At 38.7% G+C, this 17,310-nt stretch overlaps 1 protein-coding gene across 3 annotated transcripts in view; it reads right to left on the bottom strand.

Annotated features, from left to right (window-relative positions):
* LARGE1 (LARGE xylosyl- and glucuronyltransferase 1) overlaps positions 1-17,310 on the bottom strand; it is a 278,913-nt gene that overhangs the window by 189,340 nt on the left and 72,263 nt on the right. For all 3 annotated transcript variants that reach the window (XM_034063061.1, XM_034063062.1, XM_031050097.1), the window contains one exon: positions 4,869-5,055. In XM_034063061.1, the coding sequence (XP_033918952.1) occupies positions 4,869-4,974 (106 nt within the window). In that variant the 5' untranslated portion in view covers positions 4,975-5,055. The remainder of the gene's footprint in view (positions 1-4,868; positions 5,056-17,310) is intronic.

Genomic DNA, 17,310 nt, shown 5'->3' on the forward strand with positions numbered 1-17,310 from the left:
GTTTAATCCTGCTGAGACACACAGCAGATAAAATTCAGGCAAACTGAGTGAATTATAATGAAAAAAGCAATTTCAGATTTTGCCTCTTCTGATTACATTGTCTGTGAAGGGATTATTTTCTGATGTTTGTTAATCAGTTGCAAGTGTCTGATAGACATTTTAGCAATTAATTATTTGTTTGCCTCTTCCTATGAGCAACTTATTGCAAGCATTAAAAATTCAGCAGTTTTCATCACGCACATAAGATCATGTGATAAACTTTTGGCACTTAACTCTATAAAGCTGAACTCCCAGAATCAGTTTTCTGATTCAAGTCTTCACAAATACGATTTCAAAATCTGCTTCCCATGAATATTAAAACTGGATATTCATTGTTTCTGTAGACATTTTTCCCAATTAACATATTCACTAGAATATTTATGGAAAGCATACACAAAAAGAGTGTGAACAGCATCAAAGTGAAGGCATTTAAATACTAAGATGAATATTTGCAGCCTTCCTTCATTTTACTTTATTGTATTTTATGAGGTGTTTGCCCAACTCTGGCTTCAAACATGTCTCTGCAGATTACTTGGACTAAAATGTAGTCAGAAAATTACAGTTGCCCAACACTGGAGTGAAAAGAACAACCGAGGAAAGCAAGTCCCAGGAAAGAAGGCAGGTCATGCTTTTAAAATGTTACCTTGACAGTTGACAAAACACAGAGTCAGCTTCCTGCTCTCACAGACTTCCTACATAGTGTCTCACACAACTTCTCAAGTCTTTATCTTAAGGTTATGCTACTGACTCTTCCTTTCCTGTGAAACACACTCTACACAGAAACCCTCCACAGCCACTTTGGGGATTTCAATCTCGAGTGGATCCACAAAAGAGAAACTGCTAACTAAAGTGTATTTTCATCCTTTCAAAACAGAGGTGACCAAGGCCACATAGACACAGTGGGCATTTTTTTGAGGAAGCAGTAATCTAGAGAGCATGTGTCAAATTACAGTTCCAAGTCTTCATTTTACATGACTTTCGTGGTAAAGGGGATAGGGAACTGCTGCATATAGCTTGAAAAATTATGCTATTTCTGGAGCTACTATTGGTTACTGAAACTGCTATAATCTTTCTAATGAAAATTCATCATATATTATTTGATTATTTCCTCTTTCCTGTTTTAAATGCACCCCACCTTTCCTACTCTATTACCTTCCCCTTTGAATGTGATTTAAGAATGTTGGAACAATTAGCTTTTTCATTCAAAGTAACTGATAACTGAAATCACACTGTCCTCGTGCATTATTAAAAACAACAACAGTAACCAGTTACATTCAAAGGCTATACAATATTAAAAATCCTCTTTAATACTCTAGTTCATAACCTTAATAGACATATATTCATGATTAATTAAGCTTTTAGTAGCTGTCACTGTCACAGCTTGGGTAATGTCTCCTCCAATGAATATTCCAAAGAAAGAGTCTCACTGGTAGTGTCTGAGTGACAACTGTGCAGTATTAGGCTGCAAAGTGCATTCTGACCAGAGAAACAAAAACAAAAATGAAATAAAAATCTTCTTAAAGAGTTGCAAACTATTTAAAAAGCAGAATGTGGGATTTGACTACATTAGCCCATATTTTGTATTACAGATTGACTAACAAAGAGCTTATAGAGGCTTTCTAAATGGGATCCCACTGCCATGGCATGGCAAATGAATAACTTCTTAGATATAAACACACAGACAAGCAATGTAATCCCTAATTACATCAAGAACAAGTAATTCCAGTACAAAGCACTGCAGATACCAGTACTGAAGAGAGATATTTGATTCTAGAACCCTGAAACACACAAATGAACAAAAACCTGCAAAATAATACAAAAAAAGAGTACAACATTCTTTTCCATTTCATCTCAGTAAGCTCAACCTTTTTAGCTTAGTAAAAAAAAAGACTGAGATATGGTTTGACTACATGTAAGTACCTTCAAATGGAAATACAACTACAAGCAAGTGGCAAGACAATGGAGACAGGCTCTTCACAGTGATACATGGTGTGCGGATGAATGACATCGGACATAAACTGAAGCAAAAGAGGTTCAAACTAGATATAAGGAGAAATTCTTCCACCTGAGGACAGTCAAGCAGTGGCACAAGTTGCCCAGGAACACAATGTAGTCTCTATGTTTGGAGGTTTTCAAGACATGACTGGGTAAAAGTTTAAGAAATCTTGCCTGACACCAAAGTCCACCCTACCTTGAGCACAAGTTTAACCAGAGAACTCCCAAGCCCCCTTCCACCCTGAATAACTGAATCTATGAAGAAACTAGGCCCTGACAGTTTCTTTAACTTAGTGGATAAAAGTATAACAAGAACCATTTACTTTAATCTAAAACCAAACGAACTGAAAAGAAAGCTTCTGGCTCTGCCTGTGATAAACCAAAGAAGCTAATGCCAGAAGACAGGGAAGACTTTCCGCTCCTGCTGGCTTCAAATCAAGGCATGAAGCTGCTGTGGGACATTTTTACTCAACTATACACAGACAGCTTAAAACATAAGTAGATTGTGTGAACCACAGTGGAGTACAGCACAGAAAGCCAATAAAATGACAAACAGGCTTTAACTTTCTGTCCATAATATCTACAAATTAAGGAAAATCCTTGTTTAAAGAACTATTTTAACTAATCATAGTTTTTTTTTTAACTAATCATGCCCCATCCAAAAACTAAAAAAAAAAAAAGAATAAAACTAGATACAGAAAAATAACAGAAAGAGTTACTATTTGCATGTAATTTGCAGTCCTTTTTTCAGTAGAAGGCTTCTTAATAGGTAATGGGCTTTGCTTCCTGGTTTGTATTTAAGATTAATTCACACTGAGAGCTTTAAGTCACTTCAAATAACATTTAGCAGCAAATTTCAAGATTTGTATTGAGCACTCTGTAAAAACAAAGGATTCTACACACAGAGGAATTTAAAGCAGTGTGCTATTATCAATTGTGGACACAATTAAAATAGTCATTACTACAAGGCAGCATAATATTCCTCTAAAAGCAAAAAGGTGAGGCCTGCATTTGCTCAGCTTTTAAAATCAAACACAATCAGTACTGTTCTTCCTGCCAGATCATTAGTTTTCAAGTATGGAGCCAGCACCCTTTATATTTCCAATTTAACATGAATCCCATAAGTGTTTCATCCTAGAATAAGCTCACAGAGTTACTGCCCATTAAGGCAGAATTTTAAGTAAGCAAATAAATTTGCATAAGCAAATATTTGTACCTGGCATGTAACTAATACAGAAATGTATGTAATACCCACTAAAAATATTCACACATTCTTCCTTGTAATTTAACCTGGGATCCAATTTTGTTTTGAAACAAAGCACAAATTCATCAGCCAAGGTTACATGAAAGAAGCTTGACATTTTAAACAATGCCTTTTTAAAATTATCAGACTGTAAACTAGCATTTGAACAGCTTTTAAACAACTGAAACACCTTTCCTTGTGCTGAGAGAATTACAAAGCCTGAACAGCTTTTTCCAGTCATGCAAGAACACACCTATTGCCAAACATAAAATGCTCCATCTCATTTAAAAATCAAAAAATAAAAATATAACCTCCCCTCAAAAGTAATAAAAAATAGGAGATCTGGCATCTTCTAACCTCACCTAACTGAAGAATTACTACTGAACTCCTTTAAAACCAGAAAAAGAGGTCACCAGACAGACAAAAGGCAAAGTAGGGGTTATTCCAAGTCTGATTATAAAAAGTGCTAGTTTTATAGCTTCAAGTCAATGCATCTAGAAGCTTGAGGATCTCCATCTGAGAAAAGGACAAAGATACTCCAGCTATAGCAGCCTACTGCCACATAGAGCGATATGGATTTAAAATTACTTTATATAAAGAGATTTTATACAGGTACTTGCTGATTTTCTGTTTGGCCTCCTAGCTCAATAAACATAGAGGCAGTGGTTAAAACTAATAATCTTCACACAAAGGCAAGAAAAGAGCCTCATGTGTTTGCAGGTTTTGGCCACATATGTATTTATATTGCGTGGCATACTTTAGTGTGAAGTGTCCCTGCCCATGGCAGGGGGTTTGGAACTAGGTGATCTTAAGGTCCTTTCCAACTATTCTATGATTCTAAATAACTAAATCAGGAGGCTAGAGAACATTTCATAGAATACTTTGCTCCTACATTTACACTTCATAGAGCAGTGTCTCACCGCTGTCTGACATTCCAAACTAGGTACCACCATGTGTTCCATGGTACAGTGAGCAGCAGCACAATGGACAACATGACAAGAGAAAGACTGCAGCTGAGTGACCATGACCTAGTACAGTCCATGATGCAAAGAACCATGCCAGACACACGTTTCCCTGGCTTGTCCTGTAGGCCCTCCAGCTAGATACACTTCCTGCTTTGCATCCCAGAACTAGACTCAGTCTCATCTATACATATAAGGTCTAACACACAGGTCCATAAAAACAGAGCTGTGTAAACAGTGCCCAGAATAAATATTTTTAAGCACTTTCAAATAATATTAAGGGCAGATCCGAAATGAGATGTTAATTACAACTAAAAGTGAAATCGTACAGTGCATTAGATAGTTCAACTTTTAAAAATTAGAAAACTCTAAAAAGAAATGAGTAAGGTGGATTTGTTTGGGTTTCTTTCACTTTTTACAAGTCAAAAAAATTAGGGAAAAATATCAAGTAACCGGGCCCAGCAATTAAATCCTCCTCAGCAGTGAGAACATGCGAACATGCACCTTGCGAACTACTTCCTCTGCAAGTCAAACCAGATTTATTTCAATAAAGTCAATGATCTGCATTTGTCTGCCCTGATATATTCAACACTCCAGCCTTCCACCTCCAGCCCTTATTCTCCTCCTACCTTCAAAACTCCCAGCAAACAGATAAATCCATGTAATGGCAGGGACAAAAAGGACGGTCAGAGAGGCAGCCAGGAATTTCCGTCGCCCTCTGCAGATTCCCAGCATTCTCTCAGGAGTGCAGATTCCCAACCCAGTGCTGTTCCTATGTCGGAAGCAAATAGTCCACAGCCTCCCACATACTACTCCCTGTGAAGGAAAGGAAAAATAAAATATTTTAACAGCTTATCTCTATACAGAAATTTAGATACACCAGTGTTCCTAAAGAGATAAAAATACAAGGCTAAAGATAGAGTTCAAACAACAACAAAGCAATAACCATTTCAAAATTATCCAGGAATAAGTAATAATAAAGCAAGTTTTAGAAGTCAGACTAAGACAGTAAGTCAATAAAACACATTGTATCACCTAAATACATATTGAGGTAGTTTTACAAGGAGACATCACCTTTATTTGTTTCTTTTCCAGCCTTTCACTCTACAGAAACTCTGAGTCCTTTGATGCTTATGTGTGCTGGTGCCCCTGGGCAGATAAGAGAAAGCCACTCCTATTTCTTCACCTGCTCCCAAAGAGCAAAAATCACACCAGTGAATCAATGAGCTGGCTGCAGGTGGTCATGAACTCAAAAGAGTGAACTGAAAAATTAAAGGTACACTTTGGGTGCAGATGGATGTCATTAAAATGACCCACTTTGCCAATCAAAAAGCAATGCAGATGAACTGCAAGGGGAGAAGAGCAAAATGGGCAAGAAAGCTTCATTAGTCACAAAATGGGTATCAAGAACTTTAGATTGCGTGCTGTGAGAAAAGAAGGGGATTCTGGAGAGTACCACTGTTTTTATGAGGAAAAAAAAAAAAAATCTGATCTTAATTTATTTAAAACAACCATGCTGCATTTCAGAGAGGCCAAGATGGCAAAATAATCTGATGATTCTTATTCACAGAAAAACCAGTGCAGGCTTGCAAGGCATAAAAATAATGTTTCACATTAGGAGGAAAGGCTAGTTTTAGACTAGACAGAGGAGGGGAAAAAAGGATGTATTAAGTGCATGCAAATCTAGTTCCAAGTTTTGTGTGAAAGAGCTTATGTTTTCTGATTTTAAAGAAAGAACTGGTCTACCAGAATGACAGGGAAAGAAACACCGACTCTGGCAGTACAAGGTGTTTAATAACAGTGCCCTTTGGCTTATACTTAAACTAGCAGTAGAGCTGAAATAGGCAATGAAAGCATATCTACACTGACAATGGCTACTGTGTACCTTGAAAATATGGCTGAGCTCTACAGCTCTACATATACTGCAGTGAAAGTCATTCTGAAATCAAATTACAGCAAAAATGAGAATTTTAAACAAGAGAAATGGGCTCACATGAAGAACTCTGCTATTGGAGATACCTGGCTGCAATTATCAGGCAAACTTACAACTGTTTCTCATTCAATAGAGCCCACTTCACCACTCTACACTTTAAGAGCCATGATAGTACTCTGACCTTGGAACTGATAAAATGGACTGTAATTTGTCCAGAGCCAGCACAAAAAGCATTCCATTGTGTCAGCTTTTCAACACAATGAATGTCTCACCACAGACATTTCGCACAAAATATGTGGACAGATTTAATATTAACAACTCTGGTATTAGAGTCACTGTGTCAGACACAAACATTTGGTAGATAAATTGTGGAGAACTTTCATCTTTACTCACTGTATCTGAATAATGATTAAATTTAGTTTCTTTTCCTTACATCACCCAGCTCGTACTACTACTCTGAAGAGAGTCCTATACATGCCTACTTGAAAAACACAGATAACTTTCCTGGCTTCTGTGTTCTACACTTGCTATACGTGTGCATATTGTAAAATGCACAGAATCACCTACTTTAAGTAAGAAATTATTTCTTTCTCCCTTTAAGATCACCACATGCACCACTGACATCAGTCTATGCATGGACAAATAAATCTTTGAAAATATAAACTCACAAGCAGGGTCATTTTCGAGTAGCCACATCTTGTAATGCAGCATGCACTGGATAAGATAGTGTTCCTATAGTACCAAAGTAAGAGTCAACGCTAGATGTTTCTGAAATCATGCTGTTACAAGTACACTGATAGAAGTTTCGAGGTAATGACAACCAGGCTCTGAAGCTTGGGGTTATAGTGCTGGAGGTGGATTCATCCTGGGGCTGCATTTGTAATACATAATTCTATTTTTTCCTATATATTTTTTTAAATATCCATGCAAGTTTCTGAGCAGTCGACATGGAGGATGAAATCTAGCTTTTCCACCCCGTGAATGTAAAGTACCACAACAAATTAAGAATAAGAAACAACACTGAACTCCCAATTCAGCTATAAAGGAAAGCTAGGAAAATGGCAAATTCAGTTGAATACAGATTGTCATCACTGAGACAAAACAGATAAATGATTCCGCACATTCATGCACATGTTTTATCTAACTAAGAAGATATTTGGAAAAATCATAGACAAGTCAGCTCATGACGAATCGCCCTAGGAAATGTGGATATATCTCTTTTAATGGTGCCTTAAAAGGGAAAAGAGACATAAACTATTTTAAAGGAAGTTTATACTGTCTTCCCACCTCTCCAAAGTTGTAAATAATTTCTCTTGAGTCTTAAATATTCATTTTCAGTGTATAATATCACCACACCTGCTGAGTAGTGTTTTTCCAAACTAGGCAATGCATCATGTGAATCAAGTGCAAACCTTACACAAACAACTATATAAAATGTCCATGAATGGTAATGAAGATGTTTTGAAGTTTTTTGTCTACCACACCATCGTCAAATAAACCGAAAGAAGATATTGCAGTTCTCTGACTTGGTTTTCCTTTCACTTCAACAGGTGGCCAGATTGATACCCATCATGAAATGAAAGTGACTGATAATACTGCCTGGAGCACATATTTCTGTCGTATGAACTTACCTTTAGACTTCTACAGCATCTACTGCTCCTCAAGCCACAGTCCTACTGACTCAGATGGCCACCTGCCTAAAAGGTCTTAGAAAACAGCTACTTTGTACGTGACATTGCTAGCTGTATTAGTCTTTTCAGTAATAACAAGCACTGTTAAGATGGTTCACATTGTTTACACAAATCTATGCAGTGTTCCTCCTGACAGCTTCCAGCCTTAAAAACTATGCTAACATAATGCCTGTACTCACAAATTCATAGCATTAAATACAAAAAAAAAAATAAAATAGGATGAGGAAGTAACTGGCCAATTTAAGCACAGGATCTAGATGCAATACTCAGATCAAAACAGAGTCAGTGGCTTCTCTTTATCTGTTGCCCACATGAACATCTGCAACTTCAGTCACCTTTACTGGGTTTATCTCAAAGCAAGAGAGATAAAATTAGTCCCAGAGTGAAAGGGAACGGTTAGGAGAGTTTCTGGAAAGGGGGCTGTACTTTGAAACACGGTCTCAGCTTCACTCCTCCAGACACAGTAAGATTTTGTGTCTGTGACACAGATACAGGAGAGGTCCATGCATTCAGTGCACTGCATATGCTCCAAGAGCATCATATAATCACATTTTAGAAATTAATCTGATTAAATAATATCCACAAAAACAGCTGTATGTACATCATGTATGTATGTCTTCTGTAAGTCAAATGATCTACACTTCCACAATAAACCCAGTTCAAGGTTTATAAACCCTACTGCACACGTACAGATCACCAGACATGAATACAGCAACCTCAAGCCAGCTCATCCTTGACTGCTTCTAACAGAGCTATAAAATGCTACTAACTTGGACAGAGCCTGTGTTAGGGGTCACAGCGGGTATTAACATCAATTGGATTTCTCATTACTTACTCCTGACCTTCTTACCACATGGCAACAGCAAACAGAATTACTTTTGTTACCATCACATATCACACAAAATCACATAGAATCCCGAGGGTTGGAAGGGACCTCAAAAGATCATCTAGTCCAACCCCCCTGCAAGAGCAGGGTAACCTAGAGTACATCACACAGGAACTTGTCCAGGTGGGCCTTGAATATCTCCAACGTAGGAGACTCCACAACCCCCCGGGCAACCTGTTCCAGTGCTCTGTGACTCTTACAGTAAAGAAGTTCTTCCTGATGTTAACGTGGAACCTCCTATGCTCCAGTTTACACCCATTGCCCCTTGTCCTATCACTGGATATCACTAAAAAAACCCTAGCTCCATCATCCTGACACCCACCCTTTACATATTTGTAAACACTGATGAGGTCACCCCTCAGTCTCCTCTTCTCTAAGCTAAAGAGACCCAGCTCCCTCAGCCTCTCCTCATAAGGGAGGTGTTCCACTCCCTTCATCATCTTTGTGGCTCTGCGCTGGACTCTTCCAAGCAATTCCCTGTCCTTCTTGAACTGAGGGGGCCAGAACTGGATGCAACATTCCAGATGCGGCCTCACCAATGCAGAGTACAGGGGGAGGAGAACCTCTCTTGCTCTACTAACCGCACCCTTTCTAATGCATCCTAGGATGCCATTTGCCTTCTTGGCCACAAGGGCACATTGCTGGCTCATGATCATCCTCCTATCCACCAGGACCCCCAGGTCCCTTTCCCCTTCACTCCTTTCCAGCAGGTCAACCCCCAACCTGTACTGGTACATGGGGTTGTTCTTCCCCAGATGCAAGACTCTACACTTGCCCTTGTTGAATTTCATCAAGTTTCTCCCTGCCCAACTCTCCAGCCTGTCCAGGTCTCGCTGAAAGGCAACACAGCCTTCTGGTGTGTCAGCCACTCCTCCCAGTTTAGTGTCATCAGCGAACTTGCTGAGGGTGCACTCAGTTCCCTCATCCAGGTCGTTGATGAAAATATTAAACAGCACTGGTCCCAGCACCAACCCCTGGGGGACTCCAATAGTCACAGACCTCCAGCTCGATTCTGCCCCATTGACCACAACTCTGTGTCTTCTTCCTTTCAACCAGTTCTTGATCCACCTCACTACCTGATCATCAAGCCCACACTTCCTTAGCTTATCTATGAGAATGCTGTGGGAGACAGTATCAAATGCCTTACTGAAATCAAGAAAAAACACATCTATCGCTTTACCATCATCCCTCCATCTAGTCACTTTCTCATAGAAGGCTATAAGGTTGGTCAAACATGACTTCCCCTTCATAAAACCATGTTGGCTCTTCTTAATAACCCCCTCATCCTTGATATGCCTAGAGATGGAGTCAAGAATAAGTTGTTCCATCACCTTTCCAGGGACGGAGGTAAGGCTGGCCTGTCTATAATTACCCGGGTCCTCCTTCTTGCCTTTCTTATAGACTGTTGTGTCATTTGCCATCTTCCGATTCTCAGGCACCTCTCCCGTTTCCCACGATTTACCAAAGATTATGGACAGTGGTCTAGGGTCAAATGCTTCCCTTAACCACACTAACTTATCATAGTGGCTTTTTCGTTTAAAATCAAAGATTATCTCCTCAGCTAAGTATGAAGTAGGAGCAGGACATGTATTAAAGCATGTAACACAACACTAATCACGTTGGTATTCAGTTTCTATTCATTTATTTTTTTAATTAGGACATGACAGCTCGGCAATGTCAGACATTCAGCAGGAGTTCGGTGGAACAATGGAAGTAATTATGAAAACAAAAATCAAACACAATTAACTAGATTTAACTGCTCTACTATAAAAAGCTTTTCCAACAGCTTCATACATTTCCTTGCATTTGTTACAGATAATCTTATCCCAGTAATCTTTCATTTGTTTTCAGAGCCACTGAGATTAATATATACAGTTAAAGCTGTTTATACACCAATCCCGTGCTTTGGCTTTGCTGTATTTCTTGAATTAACGTTATCTAATTCTCTCTGCTTTTCCACACTTGTAGTCACAGAGTCAATGAACAATTTCTACGGTAAAGCTTTTCCTTTGGCTCTGTGTCAATGTAGCATCCATCCCTTACAAGAGATTTTTCACAGGTTTTTTGCCAGATTCAAAATATAAATAACCTAAAGAAAAAAAAGAGTATCTTAGCCAGTATTTTTCTGTTTTTCTTTATAATGTTGATAATGCGGGGTTATAATGAGTTTACTGCTTGATAGTCAGCTTTTCATCTTCCAGCTTTGCAGTCTTCCAATTATGAAAGTTGGTTGTCATGTGACAGACTTTTTTGTCATATTAGAGAAAAGTTTGGTACTATAAAGACAGGGTGTGGAATAAACACATTATGAAATAAAAGATGAAAAAAGTAAATGGTAAATCTTTGTTTAAATAACATAGCTCTGTTAATATACTCTACTTCTCAAGTTTTTAGAACAGAAATAGCGCCTTGAAGGAAAATGTCTTGAAGGAAAATGTCATCTCCTCTCTCATCAACTTCTTCTCCCACATGGCAGAACGTGCTTCAGAAACAAATCTGAGACTCGCTGTGGTCCAATAGTCCGGTTTTTCTTGGCATTGGAGATCTTCCCCCCAAATCAGACTTCTTAATCCCATTGTACCATGATTTTAAAGAAGGATTTGGAGTGAACTTGGACTCAGCACCCACCTCAGAAATTCTGTAAATCCACTTTAAAGGAACAGATTACAGCCTTTTCCAAATGCTACCAAATTGACTCTTTCCCAACTAATTACAAAAAACAGTCCTATCTGTAAGAGAGAAAATAGCCAGTAAGTTGACAGCCCAAATGAGTTCTTCCTTGGAACTGTGCTAGCTACTCTGAGGGCACACAGGATTGACACCTTCGTTTATATTTCCATTCAGTACGTGCTGTGGTTCACAGAAAAGTCTGGTAATCAAAGTTTTCTAGAAGGTTCCAGGAGTAAGCAACACCAGCACAGGAATGGGGGATGTGATTTAGTGTGGACTTGGCAGTGCTAGATTAATGGTTGGACTCAATGATCTTAAAAATCTTTTCCAACCTAAATGATTCTATGATTCTATGAATGGGGATCTAACCTGTAGTAGTACAGCCACAGAAGGACAAAAGTTAATAAATAATTTGTTTTCACATTTTTCCGTTTTCACTCCTATGTATTCGTCTATATGTATGTACAGATACATATTTATAGATGCCTTTGTAATGACATTCCTCTTTACTTTCAAGCCTAGACTGCTCAAAAATATGTAAAGCCTGAAACTTCAAAAATTATTTTCAAAGAATAATTCAATATAAGATGAACAGGATACAAATATTTTCCTAAGCCTCCTCTAAAATGTCACTGTGAATATGAGGGGAAAAAATAAATCTATTGGTTGAGAAGAGATAACAGCAACAAAACACAATCATGACAGAAACAGCAATCTTGTCTGCCACTCATACTCCATTTGCAACCCAAGAATGATACTTATTTTCAAAGCAGTTACTGACCTCATTTTTCAGTGAGTTCTCCAAACTCTGCTTTACCCCCTCACCTATAGGAGTACATAGCATCAGAACTTGCTGATTCCCCAATTTATCTCAGGACTCAGAGCAGTTCAAAGAAAATAAAACAGAGCCTGATGCAGTTTGCATATGACAGAAGCTCAACAGCAGTATGCCAGGGCATCATTTTTCCTTCATAATCAAGTACTGAAGAGTCATAGGCTTGCCCATTTATTAAGACTCTTTCTTAGGTATTGTGTTCATGCAATCACATAGAAAATAAAATGGTCTTTAAATCAGAAGTAAAGCGCCACTTGCAACATATGTGACACCTCTCGAGAATTTTGATGCTAACATTTTGCTTCTCAGCCGAAGTTCTCATATACTTATTCAAAAGCAATGTTTACCTTCATTAAAATCCTCTATGTACAAAGCTGCTTTAACAAGGAAATTTTTTAAAGATTCATATGAAAGTTTTGCCCAAGAGAAAACAATTACTGCTTGAAGTGTTTCTCCTTGACAAAAGAATTTATGAATCTATGTCCCTCTATGAAGCAGTCTTATCATAATAAAAAAAAGAAACCCTTTATTTTACTGCCTACATCTCACACTACAAGTTAGTTTTACGTAGGGATTTGTAACATGCTTACAGCAGCTACTTGTCAGATGGAAGTAGAAGTTAGCATCGTACTTGCAAATTGCTCTTTATGAAATACTTCTATTACATTAAAAAATAAAGAGAAATGGGCCCAGGTGGCTCTCTCCTCAATCCTGCAGTGAGGAGGAATGAGCTGAAAATGAGTGGATAGATCCTGTGGGTCCAAAATTGGTTGTTGTTGTGGTTTAAAGCCAGATGGTAAATAAGTACCATGCAGCCACTCGCTCACCCCCACCCCCTGACAACAACGGCTTGTCGCTATTGAGGTAAGAACAGTTTAATAACTAAAGCATAATATAATAGTACTTATAATGATAAGGGGAAAAAACAAGGGGAGAGAATATAAAACTAAAAGGGGAAAGGGAAAAAGCAATAAACACAAGTGATGCACAGTACAACTGCTCACTACCAGCCAACCTATACCCAGCCCGACCAGAGAAGTGATCTGACCCTTCTGGGTAACTCCCCCCCAGTTTATAATACATGGCAGGACATGCTGTGGTATGGAATACCCCTTTGGCTAGTTTGGGTCATGTGTCCTGTCTCTGCTTTCTCCTGGCTTCTTGTGCGTCTCCTCACTAGCAGAGCTTGGGAGACTGAAAAGTCCTTGATCAGGGTAAGCACAACTGAGTAGTAATAAAAACATTGGTGTGTTATCAGCATTGCTCTCAGACTAAAGTCAAAACACAGTACTGTACCAGCTAGTAATAAAAGATAATTAAGTCTATCCCAGCCAAAACCAGGACAGTTGCACAGCTTGTACTGTGAAGAGATACTTTGATTTTACAACCATGGGACCCTCTCTGAAAATGGAAAACTGCTAACAAGAGACAGGATCCACCTGACCACATGGGGCAAAAGTGTCTTTTCCAATAGGGTGGGCACCAACTGGTGAGGAATTAAATTGTGAGTAATAAGGAGGAAGTGAAAACCCACCAACAAGAAAGTAGTAGAATGGCTGGCAATTGAAGGATGCTGAATGACGTGGGCAAGAAAAACCTGTCTGCAGCAATCAGGTAACTGATACATTCAGTTTTTTTAGGGAGGACTAGCCAAGAAGACAAGGAAGAGAAATAGCCTTGTATGTAAGAGCAGCAGAAATGCATGGAGCTTTTCTCGGGATCCTTCTCCTCTAACGCATCACTGGTGAGACACATCTAGAGTGCTGTGTCCAGGTCTGGGCTTGCCAGTGCAAGGATACAGCCAGAGAGGTTGTAGAACAGTCACACTTGGAGATATTCAAAACCCAAGTGGACACGGGCCTGAGCAACTTGCTTTAGCTGATCTTCCTTTGAGGAGAGGGATGAACCAGATGATATCCAGAAGTCCTTTCCAAACTCAATCCCATAATTCCATAATTCTACAGTGTGACACCCACTTATAAAACACATAGTGGCCATTCAATTTAAATCCTCAAAAATTCCAACTAACATCTACTTCACTATGCATGAATAATAATACACGTAAACAATTATATACACAGGGAATCTCAGGTTAAAATTTTAGCTTTCATAAATCAATAAGGCCTCCCTAAGGTAAATTCAACCTGCATTAATTCACAAAAAACAAGGACTAAGTCTCTCATAATTAAGGGATGAGAGGATTTTTTATGTAAGCACCAAAGTTATCACCTCATCATTACCTACTGCTTTAAATATTACTAAACCCACAAATATTTCTAGCAAATTTATGTAAAAAGTAAACAATGTAATGAAAATTCCAAGATTTGCTGGGTATTTTGTATTTGAATAATCAAGGAATCAGCAAATAGTAAACCAGCATAATATATATATGGCCATGATATAAAGCAGAAGACAGTTTCTTCATCGTGATGATGTGCTACCTTACCAAGCACATTATACATTCTCAATAATTTGCTACAAACCATGAGTTGTGAGCAACTTTTTTAGTAAGTTTCCTGCTGAAATCCTTCTGTCTCAAGGTTAGGAATTAATTTCTTATTAAATATAATGCCATCCAGACAGGCTACAAGCACCATCAATTTCCCAGGCTTTCCCAGGACTGAGTGGGTTCTATACAGGTTGATGGGAAAGGTGCTTCCCCCCATACTCCTTGTCACTTGACAAACAAGCAAACCTTTTGCAAAATAATTTGGTGTCATTCACTTTTTAAAGTAGGAAAGGCAGCAGTGGATTCAGGTTATTTCACATAGGACTATTCTTTTGTGTGAAAAGTGAAAACTGTTCCTACACACCTGAACCTTCACTGTGGTGTTTACTGCCAAGCATCATCATATAAAGGGATGAGGAAGCAAATGTCTGTAAGAACACAACAGCCATAGCTGCAATTTGTACAGTCCCTGTCAGTGTTCAAGACTGTAAATGTCTACAGGGGCAAGCCTTTTAGGGAAATTGGGAAAAGAACATCAAGGTTTTGGATCCCAACCAAGCATAGGAGTGAGCTAAACATTGACTTGCTTGTTTCTGTAAAGACTGGGGTACTACCTAAGGTATTCAGAAATGTCCACCTGCAGGAAAACTCTACACCTAAGGAAATGTCTTTGGAAATTAGGACTGGACAGCAGTTGAGAAAGGTTATTTGAAGTGCAGCTGTAGTCTGAAGTTCCTTTGTAAGGCTACATGTCATTTTAAGCACTGAAATACTCAGCACTGGTGAGGCTGCACCTCGAATCCTTTGCTCAGTTCTGGACCCCTCACTGAGACATTGAGGTGCTGGAGTGAGGCCAGAGAAGGGCAACAGAGCTGGTGCAGGGCTTGGAGCACAAGTGTGATGCAGAAGGGCTGGGGGAACTGGCGGTACTTAGTCTGGAGAAGAGAAGGCTCAGGGGGGACCTTATCGCTCTCTACAACTGCCTGACAGGAAGATGGAGCCAGGAGAAGGCTGGTCTGTGCTCCCAAGAAACAAGTGATTGGACAAGAGGAAATGGCCTCAAGCTGCACCAGGGGAGGTCTTTTCCAACCTGGTTGATTCTGTGACTGGAGCACTGGAAAAGGGCTTGATAAACTGGAATTTGTAAACACAGATTTCTAATGGCTTCTTATTTGGCAATACACAGATTTATGTAGGTATTCCACAAGAATGGCCTGCAAGTTTAATGCAATTACAAAAGGAGCATGAAAGGCATTATTAAAGCTGAACAAAGGAGACACTGGCAAAAGCACTTATTAAAGAATTCAAATTTTCCATGGGCAGAGTTAGCATTTCAATAGAATGACAGAATAGTTTAGGATGGAAGGGACCTCTGGAGGTCATCTAGTCCAATCATCTGCACAAAGCAGGTTGAACACTGTTCTTCGAAACCAATCTGTAATTTGGATGGCTACTTATTCTTCATTTTAAAACGATGATCTGAGAGAGGGTGGTCTGCCTACAAAAGAAGGGCAGTGGACTAGGGTTTTTTTATGTTCTCTCCATTTCCTCAAATTGTAATGATTTTCATTGAACATTTGATTGTTTCTTTGCATTAGAACTTCAGTCTTTGTAATCTCTTACTGATCTCATTATCATCATTATTGTTCTCTGAAGTTGCTTTAATTCTGCAATTAGATGAGGGTACAGAAATAATAAATATAAAATATTTAGCAAGTCCCTTGGAATGAAAATGAATATACTGAAAAGAGTACCTTATTCAAAAGCACATAATTAAAACTTCCACTTTAAATTTGATTATAATTCATCGTTTTCAGGCAGAGGGGAGATTACCAGATCTTTTCTAACAAAGCAAAAGAGGAAAATGAGGAGAAGGAGGATCAAAGGATATAGAGGACTGTGCAGTCATGGACGCATCATATAACACATGTGTATGCTTTGCACTGGCTGATGTTTGAGATGAGGGGAGGGTAAGAATGGAAGAACACCTCTTACTGTCTCTCCTAATCCTGTTTCTATCTCCTAGTACCTTATAAGACAATTTGACTCTGTGTTGTACTACCAATCATTAATATAAATTTAGAGAAGTAAAGCTATCTTCTAGTAACTCCAACAGTGAGTCTTCTAAGAGTAAGAAAAAGACTGGGTAGAAGTCTCAGAAGAATTAAGGTGAAGGAGTTACTCCCTGTCTAGCCTGAGACTGTTGTCAACAGGTGGAAGTACTTCACGAGAGGGAGACAATCAAGTAGGAATGACTGAAAGTCATACTATAAATATTCACATCTGATATTTGAGCTTTCTATACCGAAGACCTATTTCAGCAACAGTTCTGCATATCACATCTTAATAAGAGTTTAAAACCAAAAGATCCTTATACGAACACACATCTATAAACATAACTTCAACTAACATCCAAGCCAAAATAATACATTTAAAATGTATTTTAAAGAAAAGTTTAACCAATGAAGCTACAGTTAAAATACCCATATTGTTACCAATACTGTTCCATAATTTTTCTCCCTTCCTTGCTCCAGATCTGTGATCTGCTATAGCTCTCCACAGATCTCTTGGCTTCTGGGCTTCTCAGGGTAAGCCAGTTAGGTCTTT

The sequence above is a fragment of the Melopsittacus undulatus genome, chromosome 5 (assembly GCF_012275295.1).
Source record: "Melopsittacus undulatus isolate bMelUnd1 chromosome 5, bMelUnd1.mat.Z, whole genome shotgun sequence".
Lineage (NCBI taxonomy): Eukaryota > Metazoa > Chordata > Aves > Psittaciformes > Psittaculidae > Melopsittacus > Melopsittacus undulatus.